This window comes from Pseudophryne corroboree, chromosome 2 (genome assembly GCF_028390025.1).
Source record: "Pseudophryne corroboree isolate aPseCor3 chromosome 2, aPseCor3.hap2, whole genome shotgun sequence".
NCBI lineage: Eukaryota > Metazoa > Chordata > Amphibia > Anura > Myobatrachidae > Pseudophryne > Pseudophryne corroboree.
In genome coordinates this window covers 50604163-50624333 of record NC_086445.1, presented here as the reverse complement: position 1 = coordinate 50624333, position 20171 = coordinate 50604163, and the positions used below count along the sequence as shown (strand labels likewise).

Below are 20171 nucleotides of genomic sequence, written 5' to 3'. Positions count from 1 at the left end.
GCCATCGATGGCAGAGGTCCATTGGCTCTCCGCTATCATCAGCAAAGATGTCCATCAACAGTTTGATTGCCAAGCAGTGTACAACAATGATGGCACCATCGATGGAGACCATTGATGGTGGACTAGTCGTAGGACATCTCAACTGTGCAGAAATGATTGTAGGTATTTGTGTAAATGCTCATTTGCTCTACATAAATAATTGCACATATCTGTTGCAGTATGGATCCCTGAGTCCCGTGCACAGTGGCCATACCTTGGGAAACTTGCTCTCCTCATCGATGAGCGAGATGATGTTCATGGGTTTGATGGCGATCATATCCAGGGCGTCCTGATTGTCCGTGAACTCAATATGCTGCCAGTTGATGTTCTCCAAGTTATACTCCTCCTGCTCCAACTTGAAGACGTGTCGGACAAAGAACTGCTGAAGATTCTCGTTGGCAAAGTTGATGCAGAGTTGCTCGAAGCTGGGACAGGAGAAAAGTGGCGACATGGCAGCGTAAGTGGCTGAGCCCTTGGGTAGCGCACAAATGACCACACCCCGAGGCACAGGCGCTGTCCACATGACTCATTTAAATAAACAATACACAGATTTAGGCAAACTGCACTGATGAAGATGAGATATAGTTAGGGACGAAACGCACCTTTGCCTCCCAATAGGCAAACACTTTTTCCAAAAAGAAGAGCCCACTCTTGGCGTTTATCCTCCTTTGGGCCTAGCCTGCCCTCTATGTTCTTTTCTGAAGCATTTGCTATTTTCTTACCTGTTTACAGTGAAGTTCTCAAACCCAAATATATCCAGCAGCCCGATGCATTTCCTGAGGACTTTCGGTTCACTGGATAGAGGTCTGTAAATAGCCGCGTTGATCTTCTCTACAATCCACACAAACAGGCGGCCGTATATTCCCTGGGAAGGACAAACTGTGTGTTTACTGTAGCTCATCTTTTTATCTTGTCCGGCACATGGCGCACTAAGAAGGTGCGCCAGGATAATTAACAGTTGAATAAAACCTCCACATGCAGATTGGAGATTTGTATTGTATTATTGGGGATTGTTCTAACTAATTGATATCACAAACAATATTTCAAAATGAGCCACATTTTGTACTTATATCAAATAAATGATAATAGCTTATTGCATTTCTCTTCACTCTTCTGTGTAATGCTGACTTTATACACTTGTGTGAAAGGGTTTTAAATTACTGCTACTAAGCTAAAGCCTTAAAGACAAAATAAACAAAATCAATTGAAATTTCAGTAATTGAAGCTGGTAGCTGAAAAGGGTGGTCTTCAGGTTGCCGGCGGCCAGGCTCCCGACGACCACCTTACCGGCGCCGGAATCCCGACCGCCGGCATACCGACAGATTTTCTCCCACTTGGGGGTCCACGACCCCCCTGGAAGGAGAATAGATAGCGTGGTGCGCATAGCGCGCAACCATGCCCGCAGCGAGCCTGCAAGGGGCTCATTTGCGCTCGCCCAGCTGTCGGTATGCCGGCGGTCGGCATCACATACTACACCCGCTGAAAATGCATTGCTCAGCCTTTCTCTGAGTTATACCCCTTTTCCACTAGTAGCACAGGTCGCAGCCGTGTCGCCTGATACGGCTGCGACCCATGCTACAGCCCCCTTTCAGACAGCGCTCCCCAACCCGGCATATTGCCGGGTTGGTGACGCTGCTAGTGACGCGGCAGGGGCGGCGCTGGGAGATCACATGATGTGATCTCCCAGCGCCGCCCTCCCATACACTGTCAACGGGAGCCGTGTCGCCTCGACGCGGCTCCCGTTCACACTAGACAGCTAGCCGGGTTGAACACGTGTTCAACCCGGCTAGCTACCCGGGTAGGATTCCCATATCACTTGATCCGGGAATTTGAAGGGGGGGCCGTTTCCACTAGAAAAAAACACGGGTAAATGCGCGCCCCCGAGCATTTACCCGTGTTTTTAGAGCTGGTGGAAAAGGGGTATTAGTTACAACTATTTGGGGCCCATTTATCAAGAAGTGATAAAACTTGCTGTGACTGATAAAGCTTGTTGCGTGTGAGAATTGGCGATCCAGTCAGCTCCCAACTGTCATTTTTCAAACACATGACCGTAAGGAGTTGAACACATGACAGGAGCTGATTGGCTGGTGCACCATTTATCATACGCAAGCAGTTTTATCATACACAATGAGCTTTATCACTCGTTGATAAATGAGCCCATTAGTTTGTTTAAAAGTGTGCTGGAGTATTTACTCCCACGTCCATTGCACTTATCTTCTTCTCAAAAAGGTTTACATAGACACATAAAGATATTATTCTCACAATGTAATCTCGATTGTGATTAGACAAGTAATCTTCATGTTTGATATCTGGAGAACAATTGTGGTAGGGGGAAGATTTCAATTAAAATTTTCTGTGTGTCAACAAATCACTTTAGTCAAAGGAATGTTTGCAAAGAGTTTTTCCGATTGACAGAATTGATGCATCTCTGGATACCTTTAGACGAAAACTAAAACTAGGTTGATGTAGGCAAGACACCCAAACAGCATTGCAAAGCAAGTCAGCTTGGTATGTTATTAATCCACCCCCTGTACAGAACTCAGACTGTGGGGCAGATGTATTAAGCCTGGAGAAGTGATAAAGCAGTGATAAGTGGAAGGTGATAACGCACCAGCCAATCAGCTCAAATATGTCCATTGACAGGAGCTGATTGGCTGATGTGTTATCACCTTGCCCTTATCACTGCTTTGTCACTTCTCCAGGCTTAATACACTTGCCCCTGTGATACAAGATAGAGACTCTCCACCCTCCCGGAATGTAAATGCAAGAAAATGAATGAGACGCATACAGTGTCGGACTGGGACATGAAGGGCCCACCGGGGGGATGCAGTTATAGGGGCCCATACTTAGGGGTGTGGCCAGCATACAAAGGGTGTGTGGCCAGCCTCCACAGAGGCTTGAAATACACAATAGTTTAGTGCAGTGTAATGCAATATATCTACCACGTATAATACAAGTGCACAGTCTGGAACCTGATCCCTAGAGGAAGGAGTGGGCCCTCAGGCAGTGGGGCCTACCGGTGGTTTCCCTGGTCCAACCCTGCATATATACATGTCTGATAGCACATAGTGTATACTTGTTCTTTATCTACCTTAACAAAGGCGTCCCTGACATCCAGAGCCTGCTCCATGCTGAGGGGGGTGGACACGGTCTCCCCTCTGGTGATAATGGTCCGGCTCGTGAGGCAGTTCATCAGGTCTTGAGGCTCAACCTATTAGCGGCAAAGGATCAGAGAAACATAAGGAGACAATAGAAAAGATAAATAGCCTGTGTCTGAGCCTTTCCTGTGACGGAAGGTTCAGTCGTGACTTATTAACATGATATCCTCTTATAGACATGTATATGTGAGGTATAACCTGCAAGATATACAGGCTGACTTGCAATACTTGTAAAATTGCACGAATGTCCGCCTCACGCATAATAATGATGAACACACCCATTCAGGTGTTTTGTAACTGAACCAGTAATAGCGCTGTGCGTGGCCCTATGTGGGCGTCGGAATATACCTCAAAATGTGCTGAAAGGTGGAAAAGGGAAAACTTTTATCCAAAGTACCAACATTTTACCACTGTATATCACCACCTTACTACCATTATGCCATTTCTACCATTTTATCACCACTTTACCACTAATTTACCACAAGGCATCCCATGGTTTTGTTTAAAGAATATATTTTATTTTCTGGACCCTATAACAGCGTCAGGCCGTATACACGTCGAGTCACATTATTATGACGGGATACAGTTACACTGCCGGCGGTCAGGATACCGACCACTGACAATGCCGCCAGCCACAATCCCGGCTAACAGGGGCTATTCCACGACACCTACAGAGCGGGAATAGAATCTGTGGCGAGCGCAGCGTGCGGCTTCGTTGCACTCGCCCCCCTGCCAGCATACTAGCGTCCGGGATCCCAGCATCGAGATACTGACCGCAGAGATCCCGGACGTTGGCAACGCAGACCCAATGCATTATGGCCACCTCCTACATCTGACATCGGCAGCGCGTAGCCCACATCACATGTTATGTGCTGGCTCGGTGAGTATATAAGGTGTGCGATAGGCCGTCTGCACACATATAACATATAGATAGGTTACCGTGTAGTCCACGTGGATCGTAAAGTATGAAAAAGTTCAAAAAATGACAAAAAAATTGTGAAAAACTCATGTCGACCTTTAGTCATGTCGACCAAGTACATCTCGACCCAGTGTCCACGTCGAAATAGAAACCATGTCGACCTAATGCATGTCGACCAATAGTGGTTGACCTAATGACTGTCAACCTAAGGGGCCCTACACACTCGGCGATGCGCCGCCGAGGTGCCCGATGGCCGATACGGCCGACGAGCAACCCGGCGGCGGGGGGGCAGTGACGGGGGGAGTGAAGTTTCTTCACTCCCCCCGTCACCCGGCTGCATTGAAGTGCAGGCAAATATGGACGAGATCGTCCATATTGGCCTGCATGCACAGCCGACGGGAGATCAGCGATGAACGAGCGATGCACAGCCGACGGGAGATCAGCGATGAACGAGCGCGGGGCCGCGCATCGTTCATCGCTGGAGTCTCCACACTGAAAGATATGAACGGGTTCTCGTTCATTTATGAACGAGATCGTTCATATCTTTCAGAATATCGGCATGTGTGTAGGGCCTATGGGGTAAATTTACTAAGGTGCGAGATTTTTAGAACTGGTGATGTTGCCCATAGCAACCAATCAGATTATATCTATTATCTGCTAGAAGCAGCTAGATAAATGGTAAGTAGAATTTGATTGGTTGCCATGGGCAACATCACCAGTTCTAAAAATCTCCCACCTTAGTAAATTTACCCCTATATGTGTGGTCAATCAATTCTACCAAACAAAATCCCTATAGACTGCAAGAAGGTATAAATGAGTAAAGAAGGGATTGCGGTGACATTAATTTCTACTGCACAGCGAGCTTTTATGACTGGGGTGACTCGTGGCTCTAGTGGTCTGAGAGCTCTGTACTATGAGTATGCCACCAGTAGGTGGCGCTGTTGGCTGCAGTTGTGAAATCTGACACATTTCACTTTATCCTTTATCTCACTGTTTATAACAGTTTAAAATAAAGGCCAAAAAATGGAGAGAAGCGGCAATAAAACACATTCAGGCATGTTCCAAAAGTTTTAAAAAGTAAATACAGTTTAAAAATAGGTTACATTTAAAAATAATCTGCCAAATTTCTAAATTTCTGCGACTCGCTTCACATTGCTGCGCCTCGCCCTTTCATACATCTGCCGCCCAGTCTGGTCTGTAAACCAGCAGGTAAGTACCATGATTAAATAAACGCGCTATGGGAGACTCACCTCCAGCAGTGTCGCCGCTGTGGTTAATGAGGTGGAATAAACCACTTCGCAGGCGTCCAAGTTATCATACATGCGGGCTGCAAAAATAATAAGTATTAAATATTAATCTGTGTTCAGACAATACGTGGATATGGGAAATATAATAAGGCTGACATATGCGCAAGATGGAGGCAGCCATTTTGTTAACTGAGCCGGTCATTACAGAGCACCAGGTCACGAGGGAATTCCTGATATGAGAACTCACCAGGTATATTTATTATTAAGCATAAAACCACTTGTATTTTAAGCATTTTTTCTATACCCTGTAATTCTCAAATGAGAATGAGCTCCTGATGTCATTCAGACTAAGGGGGAGATGTACTAAACAGTGAAAAGAGTGGAGAAGTGAGCCAGTGGCCAAGTTGCCCATGGCAACCAATCAGCTGCTCTGTATAAGTTTACACTATGCAAATTATAAATGTTACCTTAATGCTGATTGGTTGCCATGGGCAACTTCTTCACTGGCTGATTTCTCCACTTTTTTCCACTGCTTAGTACATCTCCCCCTAAAACTGATAGTATATGATCGGTGTGTGATTGGAGCATGGTGACTTCAGGTTCCGGTAGACAGTTGCGATGTTGCTAATGTCTAGATCTGGGCTTAACAGATTTTTTTTTTTTGTCAGATGTTTTCACCGCCTCTACTGCCCTCTCCCCCAACACCATTACTGCAGAGCAACACAAATGCAACTCCAATTCCATCCACGTGTATAAAGACATACTGCAATATGCCAGTAGCTATAACTATTACAAACAGTTCTTACTGGCAGCAGAATAGAAAAATGTGGTAGCATCAAAAATAAGATTTTACTTACCGGTAAATCTATTTCTCGTAGTCCGTAGTGGATGCTGGGGACTCCGTAAGGACCATGGGGAATAGACGGGCTCCGCAGGAGACAGGGCACTTTAAGAAAGAATTTGGAGACTGGTGTGCTCTGGCTCCTCCCTCTATGTCCCTCCTCCAGACCTCAGTTAGAGAAACTGTGCCCGGAAGAGCTGACAGTACAAGGAAAGGATTTTGGAATCCAGGGCAAGACTCATACCAGTCACACCAATCACACCGTATAACTCGTGATAAACTTACCTAGTTAAGAAGATGAACAACAACGGAGCATCAGTTCAACCCTGATGCAACCAACATAACCCTTATTTAAGCAATAACTATATACAAGTATTGCAGAAGAAGTCCGCACTTGGGACGGGCGCCCAGCATCCACTACGGACTACGAGAAATAGATTTACCGGTAAGTAAAATCTTATTTTCTCTAACGTCCTAGTGCAGGGGTGTCAAACTCGCGGCCCTCCAGCTGTTGTGAAACTACACATCCCAGCATGCCTTGCCATCTATTTTGTATTAGGGACGGCTGCAACTGTGGCAGGGCATGCTGGAATGTGTAGTTCCAAAACAGCTGGAGGGCCACGAGTTTGACACCCCTGTCCTAGTGGATGCTGGGGACTCCGTTAGGACCATGGGGATTATACCAAAGCTCCCAAACGGGCGGGAGAGTGCGGATGACTCTGCAGCACCGAATGAGCCAACACAAGGTCCTCCTCAGCCAGGGTATCAAACTTGTAGAACTTTGCAAAGGTGTTTGAACTAGTGATGAGCGGATTCGGTTTTACTCGGTTTTACTCGGTTTTACTCGGTTCTCAAAACGGAGATGCCGTTTTGAGAACCGAGTAAAACCGAGTAAAACCGAGTAAAACCGAACCTCGCTCATCACTAGTTTGAACCTGACCAAGCAGCCGCTCGGCAAAGCTGTAATGCCGAGAGCCCTCGGGCAGCCGCCCAAGAAGAGACCACCTTCCTTGTGGAATGGGCCTTAACTAATTTAGGCAGCAGCAACCCAGCCGCAGAATGAGCCTGCTGACTCGTGTTACAGATCCAGCGAGCAATAGTTTGCTTTGAAGCAGGCGCCCCAAGCTTGTTGGAAGCATACAGGATAAACAAAGATTCTGTTTTCCTGACCCTAGCCGTTCTGGCTACATAAACCTTCAAAGCCCTGACCACATCTAGTAACTCGGAATCCTCCAAGTCACGAGTAGCCCCAGGCACCACAATAGGTTGATTCATATGAAAGGATGACACCACTTTTGGCAGAAATTGTGGACGGGTCCGCAATTCTGCCCTGTCCATATGGAAAACCAGATAGGGGCTTTTATGTGACAAAGCCGCTAATTCTGACACACGCCTAGCTGAAGCCAAGGCTAATAGCATGACCACCTTCCACGTGAGAAATTTTAACTCCACGGTTTTGAGTGGCTCAAACCAGTGTGACTTCAGGAAACTCGACACCACGTTAAGATCCCAAGGTGCCACTGGAGGCACAAAAGGGGGCTGAATATGCAGCACTCCCTTTACAAACGTCTGGACTTCAGGAAGAGAAGCCAGTTCTTTTTGAAAGAAAATGGATAGAGCCGAAATCTGGACCTTAATGGAACCCAATTTCAGGCCCAAAGTCACTCCCGACTGTAGGAAGTGAAGGAAACGGCCCAGCTGGAATTCCTCCGTAGGGGCATTCCTGGCCTCACACCAAGCAACATATTTTCGCCATATACGGTGATAATGTTTAGCCATCACGTCCTTCCTAGCCTTTATCAGCGTAGGAATAACCTCATCCGGAATGCCTTTTTCTGCTAGGATCCGGCGTTCAACCGCCATGCCGTCACACGCAGCCGCGGTAAGTCTTGGAACAGACAGGGCCCCTGTTGCAACAAGTCCTGTCTTAGAGGCAGAGGCCATGGGTCCTCTGTGAGCATTTCTTGCAGATCCGGATACCAAGTCCTTCTTGGCCAATCCGGAACAATGAGTATTGTTCTCACTCTTCTTTTCTTATGATTCTAAGCACCTTTGGTATGAGAGGAAGAGGAGGAAATACATAAACCGACTGGAACACCCACGGTGTCACTAGTGCGTCTACAGCTATCGCCTGAGGGTCTCTTGACCTGGCGCAATATCTCTGTAGCTTTTTGCTGAGGCGGGATGCCATCATGTCCACCTGTGGCAGTTCCCACCGCCTTGCAATCTGCGTGAAGACTTCTTGATGAAGTCCCCACTCTCCCGGGTGGAGGTCGTGCCTGCTGAGGAAGTCTGCTTCCCAGTTGTCCACTCCCGGAATGAACACTGCTGACAGTGCTCTTACGTGATTCTCCGCCCAGCGAAGAATTCTGGTGGCTTCTACCATCGCCACCCTGCTCCTTGTGCCGCCTTGGCGGTTTACATGAGCCACTGCGGTGATATTGTCTGACTGAATCAGAACCGGTTGGTCGCGAAGCAGGGACTCCGCTTGACGTAGGGCGTTGTATATGGCCCTTAGTTCCAGGATGTTGATGTGAAGGCAAGTCTCCTGACTTGACCACAGCCCTTGGAAATTTCTTCCCTATGTGACTGCCCCCCACCCTCGGAGGCTTGCATCCGTGGTCACCAGGACCCAGTCCTGAATGCCGAATCTGCGACCTTCGAGAAGGTGAGTACTCTGCAGCCACCACAGGAGAGACACCCTGGCCCTGGGGGATAGGGTGATTAACCGATGCATCTGAAGATGTGATCCGGACCACTTGTCCAGTAAGTCCCATTGGAAGGTCCTCGCATAGAACCTGCCGAAGGGAATGGCCTCGTATGATGCCACCATCCTTCCCAGGACTCGAGTGCAGTGATGCACTGACACCTGTTTTGGTTTTAATAGATTCCTGACCAGTGTCACGAGCTCCTGAGCTCTCTCTATCGGGAGATAAACCATTTTCTGGTCTGTGTCTAGGATCATGCCTAGGAGAGGCAGATGAGCTGTAGGAACCAACTGCGACTTTGGAATATATAGAATCCAGCCGTGTTGCCGTTACACTTCCAGAGAAAGTGATACGCTGTTCAGCCACTGCTCTCTTGATCTCGCTTTTATGAGGAGATCGTCCAAGTACGTGATAATAGTGACACCTTGCTTCCGCCGGAGCACCATCATTTCCGCCATTACCTTGGTGAACATTCTCGGGTCCGTGGAGAGACCAAACTGCAACGTCTGAAATTGGTAATGACAATCCCGTACCGCAATTCTGAGGTACGCCTGATGAGGTGGATAAATGGGGACATGAAGGTATGCATCCTTTATGTCCCGAGTCACCATAAAATCTCCCCCTTTCAGGCTTGCTATGACCGCTCTTAGCGATTCCATCTTGAACTTGAACCTTTTCAGGTATATGTTCAGGGTTTTAAATTCAATATGGGTCTGACCGAACCGTCCGGTTTCGGGACTACCACATTGCCGAATAATAACCCCCTCCTTGTTGAAGGAGGGGAACCTTGACCACCACCTTTTGAAGATACAAATAACAAATAAGCAGGTGCGCGGCCAACAGCAGCAGGTAGGAGGAAGGTCAATTCCTCAAAACTAAACAATAGAAAAGAAAATGGGTACCAGCGCTGGCTGATTGAGATTAGGTTGATATATTATCAATAATAATGAAGGTAATAGTAATAATGATAACAATAATGATAATGATAATGATAGTAATAAAAATACGGATGGTTTGTTCTATGTAAAAAGTTAACAGTTTAATAACATACCACATAAGACAATTCTAAAAAGGAGGAATTCCTCTTGCCACTAGGTGGCAGTAAAAGCTTGAATATAGCTTATCTGGACAGAATTAATAGATTTCACATTCTCCAATATTAAAGTTTGTCCAATCCTAAAGGCTAGGACAGCCTCCCTCTGTGCATTCACTGTACTTGGTAAATATTTACCAGATCCCCTTGTTGATGAGCATCAGCCTTGGAACAAGTCCTTAGTGTAGCTGTAGGGGTAAAGCCAGTTGGTGGAGAAATCCAGTGATGGGAGAGAAGTCCAAATTGTGCCAAGGAGGACACGGCTTTTGCGGGCCAGTTAGGAGAACGGAGTCCAGATAGAGCAAATGGGTTCAAGTCCAAATAAGAAAAAGCTCAACGCGTTTCACTGGTATGATCCAGCTTCCTCAGGAGATACAATTTGTGAATTGCAGTTAACACTGTTTCCCTCTCGTGGGGGGAAGCCAGCAGGGCCGTCGGTGAGGGGGCATCTTCTCAAAGTCCAGCTTGTATCCCTGAGACACAATATCTATTGCCCAGGGATCTAACAGGGAGTGAACCCACTTGTGGCTGAACTTACGAAGGCGTGCCCCCACCGGGCCTAGCTCCGCCTGTGGAGCCCCAGCGACATGCCGTGGATTTTTGTAGAGGCCGGGGAGGACTTCTGTTCCTGGGAACTAGCTGTGTTGTGCAGCTTCTTTCCTCTGCCCCCGCCTCTGGCAAGAAAGGACGCACCTCGGACTTTCTTGTTTCTTTGTTCGAAAGGCTGCATTTGATAATGTCGTGCTTTCCTAGGCTGTGCAGGAATATAAGGCAAAATATCAGAATTACCAGCTATAGCTGTGGAGACCAGGTCCGAGAACCCTTCTCCACACAATCCTCAGCCTTCCATATGCCTCTTAAGTCGGCATCATCTGTCCATTGCATATTCTACAGGACACATCAAGCAGAAATCGACATAGCTTTGACTCTAGGACTCAGTATGCTCATGTCTCTTTGGGCATGTTTTATATATATATATATCTCTTAAGACAGCATCTTTAATATATATATCTCTATATATACATATAATTAGAGATGAGCGCCGGAAATTTTTCGGGTTTTGTGTTTTGGTTTTGGGTTCGGTTCCGCGGCCGTGTTTTGGGTTCGACCGCGTTTTGGCAAAACCTCACCGAATTTTTTTTGTCGGATTCGGGTGTGTTTTGGATTCGGGTGTTTTTTTCAAAAAACACTAAAAAACAGCTTAAATCATAGAATTTGGGGGTCATTTTGATCCCAAAGTATTATTAACCTCAAAAACCATAATTTACACTCATTTTCAGTCTATTCTGAATACCTCACACCTCACAATATTATTTTTAGTCCTAAAATTTGCACCTAGGTCGCTGGATGACTAAGCTAAGCGACCCTAGTGGCCGACACAAACACCGGGCCCATCTAAGAGTGTCACTGCAGTGTCACGCAGGATGTCCCTTCCAAAAAACCCTCCCCAAACAGCACATGACGCAAAGAAAAAAAGAGGCGCAATAAGGTAGCTGTGTGAGTAAGATAAGCGACCCTAGTGGCCGACACAAACACCGGGCCCATCTAGGAGTGTCACTGCAGTGTCACGCAGGATGTCCCTTCCAAAAAACCCTCCCCAAACAGCACATGACGCAAAGAAAAAAAGAGGCGCAATGAGGTAGCTGTGTGAGTAAGATAAGCGACCCTAGTGGCCGACACAAACACCGGGCCCATCTAGGAGTGGCACTGCAGTGTCACGCAGGATGTCCCTTCCAAAAAACCCTCCCCAAACAGCACATGACGCAAAGAAAAAAAGAGGCGCAATGAGGTAGCTGTGTGAGTAAGATAAGCGACCCTAGTGGCCGACACAAACACCGGGCCCATCTAGGAGTGTCACTGCAGTGTCACGCAGGATGTCCCTTCCAAAAAACCCTCCCCAAACAGCACATGACGCAAAGAAAAAAAAGAGGCGCAATGAGGTAGCTGTGTGAGTAAGATAAGCGACCCTAGTGGCCGACACAAACACCGGGCCCATCTAGGAGTGGCACTGCAGTGTCACGCAGGATGTCCCTTCCAAAAAACCCTCCCCAAACAGCACATGACGCAAAGAAAAAAAGAGGCGCAATGAGGTAGCTGTGTGAGTAAGATAAGCGACCCTAGTGGCCGACACAAGCACCGGGCCCATCTAGGAGTGGCACTGCAGTGTCACGCAGGATGTCCCTTCCAAAAAACCCTCCCCAAACAGCACATGACGCAAAGAAAAATTAAAGAAAAAAGAGGTGCAAGATGGAATTGTCCTTGGGCCCTCCCACCCACCCTTATGTTGTATAAACAGGACATGCACACTTTAACCAACCCATCATTTCAGTGACAGGGTCTGCCACACGACTGTGACTGAAATGACGGGTTGGTTTGGACCCCCACCAAAAAAGAAGCAATTAATCTCTCCTTGCACAAACTGGCTCTACAGAGGCAAGATGTCCACCTCATCATCATCCTCCGATATATCACCGTGTACATCCCCCTCCTCACAGATTATCAATTCGTCCCCACTGGAATCCACCATCTCAGCTCCCTGTGTACTTTGTGGAGGCAATTGCTGCTGGTCAATGTCTCCACGGAGGAATTGATTATAATTCATTTTAATGAACATCATCTTCTCCACATTTTCTGGATGTAACCTCGTACGCCGATTGCTGACAAGGTGAGCGGCGGCACTAAACACTCTTTCGGAGTACACACTTGTGGGAGGGCAACTTAGGTAGAATAAAGCCAGTTTGTGCAAGGGCCTCCAAATTGCCTCTTTTTCCTGCCAGTATAAGTACGGACTGTGTGACGTGCCTACTTGGATGCGGTCACTCATATAATCCTCCACCATTCTTTCAATGGTGAGAGAATCATATGCAGTGACAGTAGACGACATGTCCGTAATCGTTGTCAGGTCCTTCAGTCCGGACCAGATGTCAGCATCAGCAGTCGCTCCAGACTGCCCTGCATCACCGCCAGCGGGTGGGCTCGGAATTCTGAGCCTTTTCCTCGCACCCCCAGTTGCGGGAGAATGTGAAGGAGGAGATGTTGACAGGTCGCGTTCCGCTTGACTTGACAATTTTGTCACCAGCAGGTCTTTCAACCCCAGCAGACTTGTGTCTGCCGGAAAGAGAGATCCAAGGTAGGCTTTAAATCTAGGATCGAGCACGGTGGCCAAAATGTAGTGCTCTGATTTCAACAGATTGACCACCCGTGAATCCTTGTTAAGCGAATTAAGGGCTCCATCCACAAGTCCCACATGCCTAGCGGAATCGCTCCATGTTAGCTCCTCCTTCAATGTCTCCAGCTTCTTCTGCAAAAGCCTGATGAGGGGAATGACCTGACTCAGGCTGGCAGTGTCTGAACTGACTTCACGTGTGGCAAGTTCAAAGGGCATCAGAACCTTGCACAACGTTGAAATCATTCTCCACTGCGCTTGAGACAGGTGCATTCCACCTCCTATATCGTGCTCAATTGTATAGGCTTGAATGGCCTTTTGCTGCTCCTCCAACCTCTGAAGCATATAGAGGGTTGAATTCCACCTCGTTACCACTTCTTGCTTCAGATGATGGCAGGGCAGGTTCAGTAGTTTTTGGTGGTGCTCCAGTCTTCTGTACGTGGTGCCTGTACGCCGAAAGTGTCCCGCAATTCTTCTGGCCACCGACAGCATCTCTTGCACGCCCCTGTCGTTTTTTAAAAAATTCTGCACCACCAAATTCAAGGTATGTGCAAAACATGGGACGTGCTGGAATTTGCCCATATTTAATGCACACACAATATTGCTGGCGTTGTCCGATGCCACAAATCCACAGGAGAGTCCAATTGGGGTAAGCCATTCCGCGATGATCTTCCTCAGTTGCCGTAAGAGGTTTTCAGCTGTGTGCGTATTCTGGAAAGCGGTGATACAAAGCGTAGCCTGCCTAGGAAAGAGTTGGCGTTTGCGAGATGCTGCTACTGGTGCCGCCGCTGCTGTTCTTGCGGCGGGAGTCCATACATCTACCCAGTGGGCTGTCACAGTCATATAGTCCTGACCCTGCCCTGCTCCACTTGTCCACATGTCCGTGGTTAAATGGACATTGGGTACAACTGCATTTTTTAGGACACTGGTGAGTCTTTTTCTGACGTCCGTGTACATTCTCGGTATCGCCTGCCTAGAGAAATGGAACCTAGATGGTATTTGGTAATGGGGGCACACTGCCTCAATAAATTGTCTAGTTCCCTGTGAACTAACGGCGGATACCGGACGCACGTCTAACACCAACATAGTTGTCAAGGCCTCAGTTATCCGCTTTGCAGCAGGATGACTGCTGTGATATTTCATCTCCCTCGCAAAGGACTGTTGGACAGTCAATTGCTTACTGGAAGTAGTACAAGTGGGCTTACGACTTCCCCTCTGGGATGACGATCGACTCCCAGCAGCAACAACAGCAGCGCCAGCAGCAGTAGGCATTACACTCAAGGATGCATCGGAGGAATCCCAGGCAGGAGAGGACTCGTCAGAATTGCCAGTGACATGGCCTGCAGGACTATTGGCATTCCTGGGTAAGGAGGAAATTGACACTGAGGGAGTTGGTGGGGTGGTTTGCGTGAGCTTGGTTACAAGAGGAAGGGATTTACTGGCCAGTGGACTGCTTCCGCTGTCACCCAAAGTTTTTGAACTTGTCACTGACTTATTATGAATGCGCTGCAGGTGACGTATAAGGGAGGATGTTCCGAGGTGGTTAACGTCCTTACCCCTACTTATTACAGCTTGACAAAGGCAACACACGGCTTGACAAATGTTGTCCGCATTTCTGGTGAAATACTTCCACACCGAAGAGCTGATTTTTTTTGTATTTTGACCAGGCATGTCAATGGCCCTATTCCTCCCACGGACAACAGGTGTCTCCCCGGGTGCCTGACTTAAACAAACCACCTCACCATCAGAATCCTCCTGGTCAATTTCCTCCCCAGCGCCAGCAACACCCATATCCTCCTCATCCTGGTGTACTTCAACACTGACATCTTCAATCTGACTATCAGGAACTGGACTGCGGGTGCTCCTTCCAGCACTTGCAGGGGGCATGCAAATGGTGGAAGGCGCATACTCTTCACGTCCAGTGTTGGGAAGGTCAGGCATCGCAACCGACACAATTGGACTCTCCTTGTGGATTTGGGATTTCGAAGAACGCACAGTTCTTTGCGGTGCTTTTGCCAGCTTGAGTCTTTTCAGTTTTCTAGCGAGAGGCTGAGTGCTTCCATCCTCATGTGAAGCTGAACCACTAGCCATGAACATAGGCCAGGGCCTCAGCCGTTCCTTGCCACTCCGTGTGGTAAATGGCATATTGGCAAGTTTACGCTTCTCCTCCGACAATTTTATTTTAGGTTTTGGAGTCCTTTTTTACTGATATTTGGTGTTTTGGATTTGACATGCTCTGTACTATGACATTGGGCATCGGCCTTGGCAGACGACGTTGCTGGCATTTCATCGTCTCGGCCATGACTAGTGGCAGCAGCTTCAGCACGAGGTGGAAGTGGATCTTGATCTTTCCCTAATTTTGGAACCTCAACATTTTTGTTCTCCATATTTTAATAGGCACAACTAAAAGGCACCTCAGGTAAACAATGGAGATGGATGGATACTAGTATACTTATGGATGGACTGCCGAGTGCCGACACAGAGGTAGCTACAGCCGTGGACTAACGTACTGTGTCTGCTGCTAATATAGACTGGATGATTGATAATGAGATGAAATCAATATATATATGTATGTATATATAATATCACTAGTACTGCAGCCGGACAGGTAGATAATATATTTATTAGGTAATGATGACTGATGACGGACCTGCTGGACACTGTCAGCTCAGCAGCACCGCAGACTGCTACAGTAAGCTACTATACTATAGTAGTATGTACAAAGAAGAAAGAAAAAAAAAAAACCACGGGTAGGTGGTATACAATTATGGATGGACTGCCGAGTGCCGACACAGAGGTAGCTACAGCCGTGGACTAACGTACTGTGTCTGCTGCTAATATAGACTGGATGATTGATAATGAGATGAAATCAATATATATATGTATGTATATATAATATCACTAGTACTGCAGCCGGACAGGTAGATAATATATTTATTAGGTAATGATGACTGATGACGGACCTGCTGGACACTGTCAGCTCAGCAGCACCGCAGACTGCTACAGTAAGCTACTATACTATAGTAGTATGTACAAAGAAGAAAGAAAGAAAAAAAAAAAACCACGGGTAGGTGGTATACAATTATGGATGGACTGCCGAGTGCCGACACAGAGGTAGCTACAGCCGTGGACTAACGTACTGTGTCTGCTGCTAATATAGACTGGATGATTGATAATGAGATGAAATCAATATATATATGTATGTATATATAATATCACTAGTACTGCAGCCGGACAGGTAGATAATATATTTATTAGGTAATGATGACTGATGACGGACCTGCTGGACACTGTCAGCTCAGCAGCACCGCAGACTGCTACAGTAAGCTACTATACTATAGTAGTATGTACAAAGAAGAAAGAAAAAAAAAAAACACGGGTAGGTGGTATACAATTATGGATGGACTGCTGAGTGCCGACACAGAGGTAGCTACAGCCGTGGACTAACGTACTGTGTCTGCTGCTAATATAGACTGGATGATTGATAATGAGATGAAATCAATATATATATGTATGTATATATAATATCACTAGTACTGCAGCCGGACAGGTAGATAATATATTTATTAGGTAATGATGACTGATGACGGACCTGCTGGACACTGTCAGCTCAGCAGCACCGCAGACTGCTACAGTAAGCTACTATACTCTATAGTAGTATGTACAAAGAAGTAAGAAAAAAAAAAAAACCACGGGCAGGTGGTATACAATTATGGATGGACTGCCGAGTGCCGAGTGCCGACACAGAGGTAGCTACAGCCGTGGACTACCGTACTGTACTGTGTCTGCTGCTAATATAGACTGGATGATAATGAGATGTAGTATGTATAAAGAAGAAAGAAAAAAAAAAACACGGGTAGGTGGTATACAATTATGGATGGACTGCCGAGTGCCGACACAGAGGTAGCTACAGCCGTGGACTACCGTACTGTACTGTGTCTGCTGCTAATATAGACTGGATGATAATGAGATGTAGTATGTATAAAGAAGAAAGAAAAAAAAAAACACGGGTAGGTGGTATACAATTATGGATGGACTGCCGAGTGCCGACACAGAGGTAGCTACAGCCGTGGACTAACGTACTGTGTCTGCTGCTAATATAGAGTCTAGACTGGATGATAAATTATTGATAATGAGATGAAATCAATATAATATCACTAGTACTGCAGCCGGACAGGTACTATATATATTTATTATGTAATGACTGATGACGGACCTGCTGGACACTGTCAGGTCAGCACAGCACCGCAGACTGCTACAGTAAGCTACTATAGTAGTATGTATAAAGAAGAATGAAAAAAAAAAAAACCACGGGTAGGTGGTATACAATATTATATATATATATATATATATATATATATATATATTAAACTGGTGGTGATTGATTATTAAACTGGTGGTCACTTCAGGACAGGTCACGTTGCAACTTGCAACTAGTACTCCGAGGCCTAAGCAGACAATCACAAAATATATTATTATACTGGTGGTCAGTGTGGTCACAACAATGGCAGTGTGGCACTGACTCTGGCAGCAAAAGTGTGCACTGTACGTTATATGTACTCCTGAGTCCTGCTCTCAGACTCTAACTGCTCCCCACTGTCAGTGTCTCCCCCACAAGTCAGATAATACACTTACAGTCACACTATCTAATCTATAAATATCACTTCAGCAAGTAGTATAGTAGTATACAGTAGTACTCCTCCTAATAATGCTCCCCGAAAATACTGTGTCTCTCTCTTCTCTAAACGGAGAGGACGCCAGCCACGTCCTCTCCCTATGACTCTCAATGCACGTGTGAAAATGGCGGCGACGCGCGGCTCCTTATATAGAATCCGAGTCTCGCGATAGAATCCGAGCCTCGCGAAAATCCGACAGCGTGATGATGACGTTCGGGCGCGCTCGGGTTAGCCGAGCAAGGCGGGAAGATCCGAGCCTGCTCGGACCCGTGTAAAAAACCTGAAGTTCGGGCGGGTTCGGATTCAGAGGAACCGAACCCGCTCATCTCTATTATATATATCTACATACTAGGGTCTCAATCTCTGCTGATAAGGTACCTGTACACGCTGCCACAGCGCTATAAACCCATGCCGACACAATCGCCGGTCTGAGTAGTGTACCAGAATGTGCACGCTATCTGCAGGATCCCTGAGAATAGCTGTTACGTCAGGGCTACATTTTGGGCAAAAGTGACACCCTAGGGGAAGATTCCCATCCTATCCTGGCCCTAGTGGGGAATTCTTTGTGGGAAACTGCAGTCTCTTGTCTGGAGATTCCCGCTCTTTTTCATCATGAGAGGAGGGAAATTTACCTCAGCTTTCTTCCCCTTAAACATGTGTACCCTTGTGTCAGGGACAGATGAGTCATCAGTGATATGCAAATCATCTTTTATTACAATAATCATATATTGAATACTTTTCTGCTATTTTGGCTGTAACTTTGCATTATCGTAGTCGACACTGGAGTCAGACTCCGTGTCGATATCAGTGTCTATTATTTTGGATAGTGATCATTGAGAGATTCTGAAGGTCTCTGCAACATAGGGACAGACATGGGTAGATTTCCTGTCTGTTCTCTAATCTTTTGTGCAATAAATTCACCTTAGCACTTAATTACACATATCCAAACAGGTGTCGGCGTTGTCGACAAAGACACCCTTACACACATATTTGCTCTATCTCCTCCTTAGGGGAGCCTTTTACCTCAGACATGTCGACACACACGTACCGACACACCACACACTCAGGGAATGCTCATCTGAAGACAATTCCCCCAAAAGGCCCGGAGAGACAGAGAGAGAGTATGCCAGCACACACCCCAGCGCTATATGACCCAGGAATAACACAGTAACTTAATGTAAACCCAGTAGCTGCTGTTTATATTGATTTTTGCGCCTAATTATTAGAGATGAGCGGGTTCGGTTCCTCGGAATCCGAACCCGCCCGAACTTCATGTTTTTTTTCACGGGTCCGAGCGACTCGGATCTTCCCGCCTTGCTCGGTTAACCCGAGCGCGCCCGAACGTCATCATGACGCTGTCGGATTCTCGCGAGACTCGGATTCTATATAAGGAGCCGCGCGTCGCCGCCATTTTCACTCGTGCATTGAGATTGATAGGGAGAGGACGTGTCTGGCGTCCTCTCCATTAGAATAGAGATAGATAGATTAGATAGAGAGAGATTGTGCAGAGTCGCAGACAGAGTTAGTTTACCACAGTCAGTGACCAGTGCAGTTGCTAGTTAACTTTTATTTAATATAATATATCCGTTCACTTCTCTCTGCTATATCCGTTCTCTGCCTGAAAAAAAAAACGATACACAGCACAGTCAGTCACACAGTGTGACTCAGTCTGTGTGCACTCAGCTCAGCCCAGTGTGCTGCACAGTCATCAATGTATAAATTAAAAGCTTATAATTAATTGTGGGGGAGACTGGGGAGCACTGCAGGTTGTTAGCAGGAGCCAGGAGTACAATTATATTAATTAACAGTGCACACTTTTGCTGCAGGAGTGGTGACCAGTGCCTGACCACCAGTATAGTATTGTTGTATACTACTAATATCTCTTTAAATATCAACCAGTCTATATTAGCAGCAGACACAGTACAGTGCGGTAGTTCACGGCTGTGGCTACCTCTGTGTCGGCACACGGCAGGCAGTCCGTCCGACCAGAATTGTATTATTTATTATTATATACCTACCACCTAACCGTGGTTTTTTTTTCATTCTTTATACCGTCATAGTGTCATCCTAATTGTTACGAGTATACTACTATCTCTTTATCAACCAGTGTACAGTGCGGTAGTTCACGGCTGTGGCTACCTCTGTGTCGGCACACGGCAGGCAGTCCGTCCGACCAGAATTGTATTATTTATTATTATATACCTACCACCTAACCGTGGTTTTTTTTTCATTCTTTATACCGTCATAGTGTCATCCTAATTGTTACGAGTATACTACTATCTCTTTATCAACCAGTGTACAGTGCGGTAGTTCACGGCTGTGGC

At 46.6% G+C, this 20171-nt stretch overlaps 1 protein-coding gene across 6 annotated transcripts in view; it reads right to left on the bottom strand.

Annotated features, from left to right (window-relative positions):
* MYO7A (myosin VIIA) overlaps positions 1-20171 on the bottom strand; it is a 310031-nt gene that overhangs the window by 121085 nt on the left and 168775 nt on the right. For all 6 annotated transcript variants that reach the window (XM_063951274.1, XM_063951272.1, XM_063951275.1 and 3 more), the window contains 4 exons: positions 5367-5443; positions 3131-3250; positions 762-904; positions 254-464 (listed from right to left, as the gene is read on the bottom strand). In XM_063951274.1, the coding sequence (XP_063807344.1) occupies positions 254-464; positions 762-904; positions 3131-3250; positions 5367-5443 (551 nt within the window). The remainder of the gene's footprint in view (positions 1-253; positions 465-761; positions 905-3130; positions 3251-5366; positions 5444-20171) is intronic.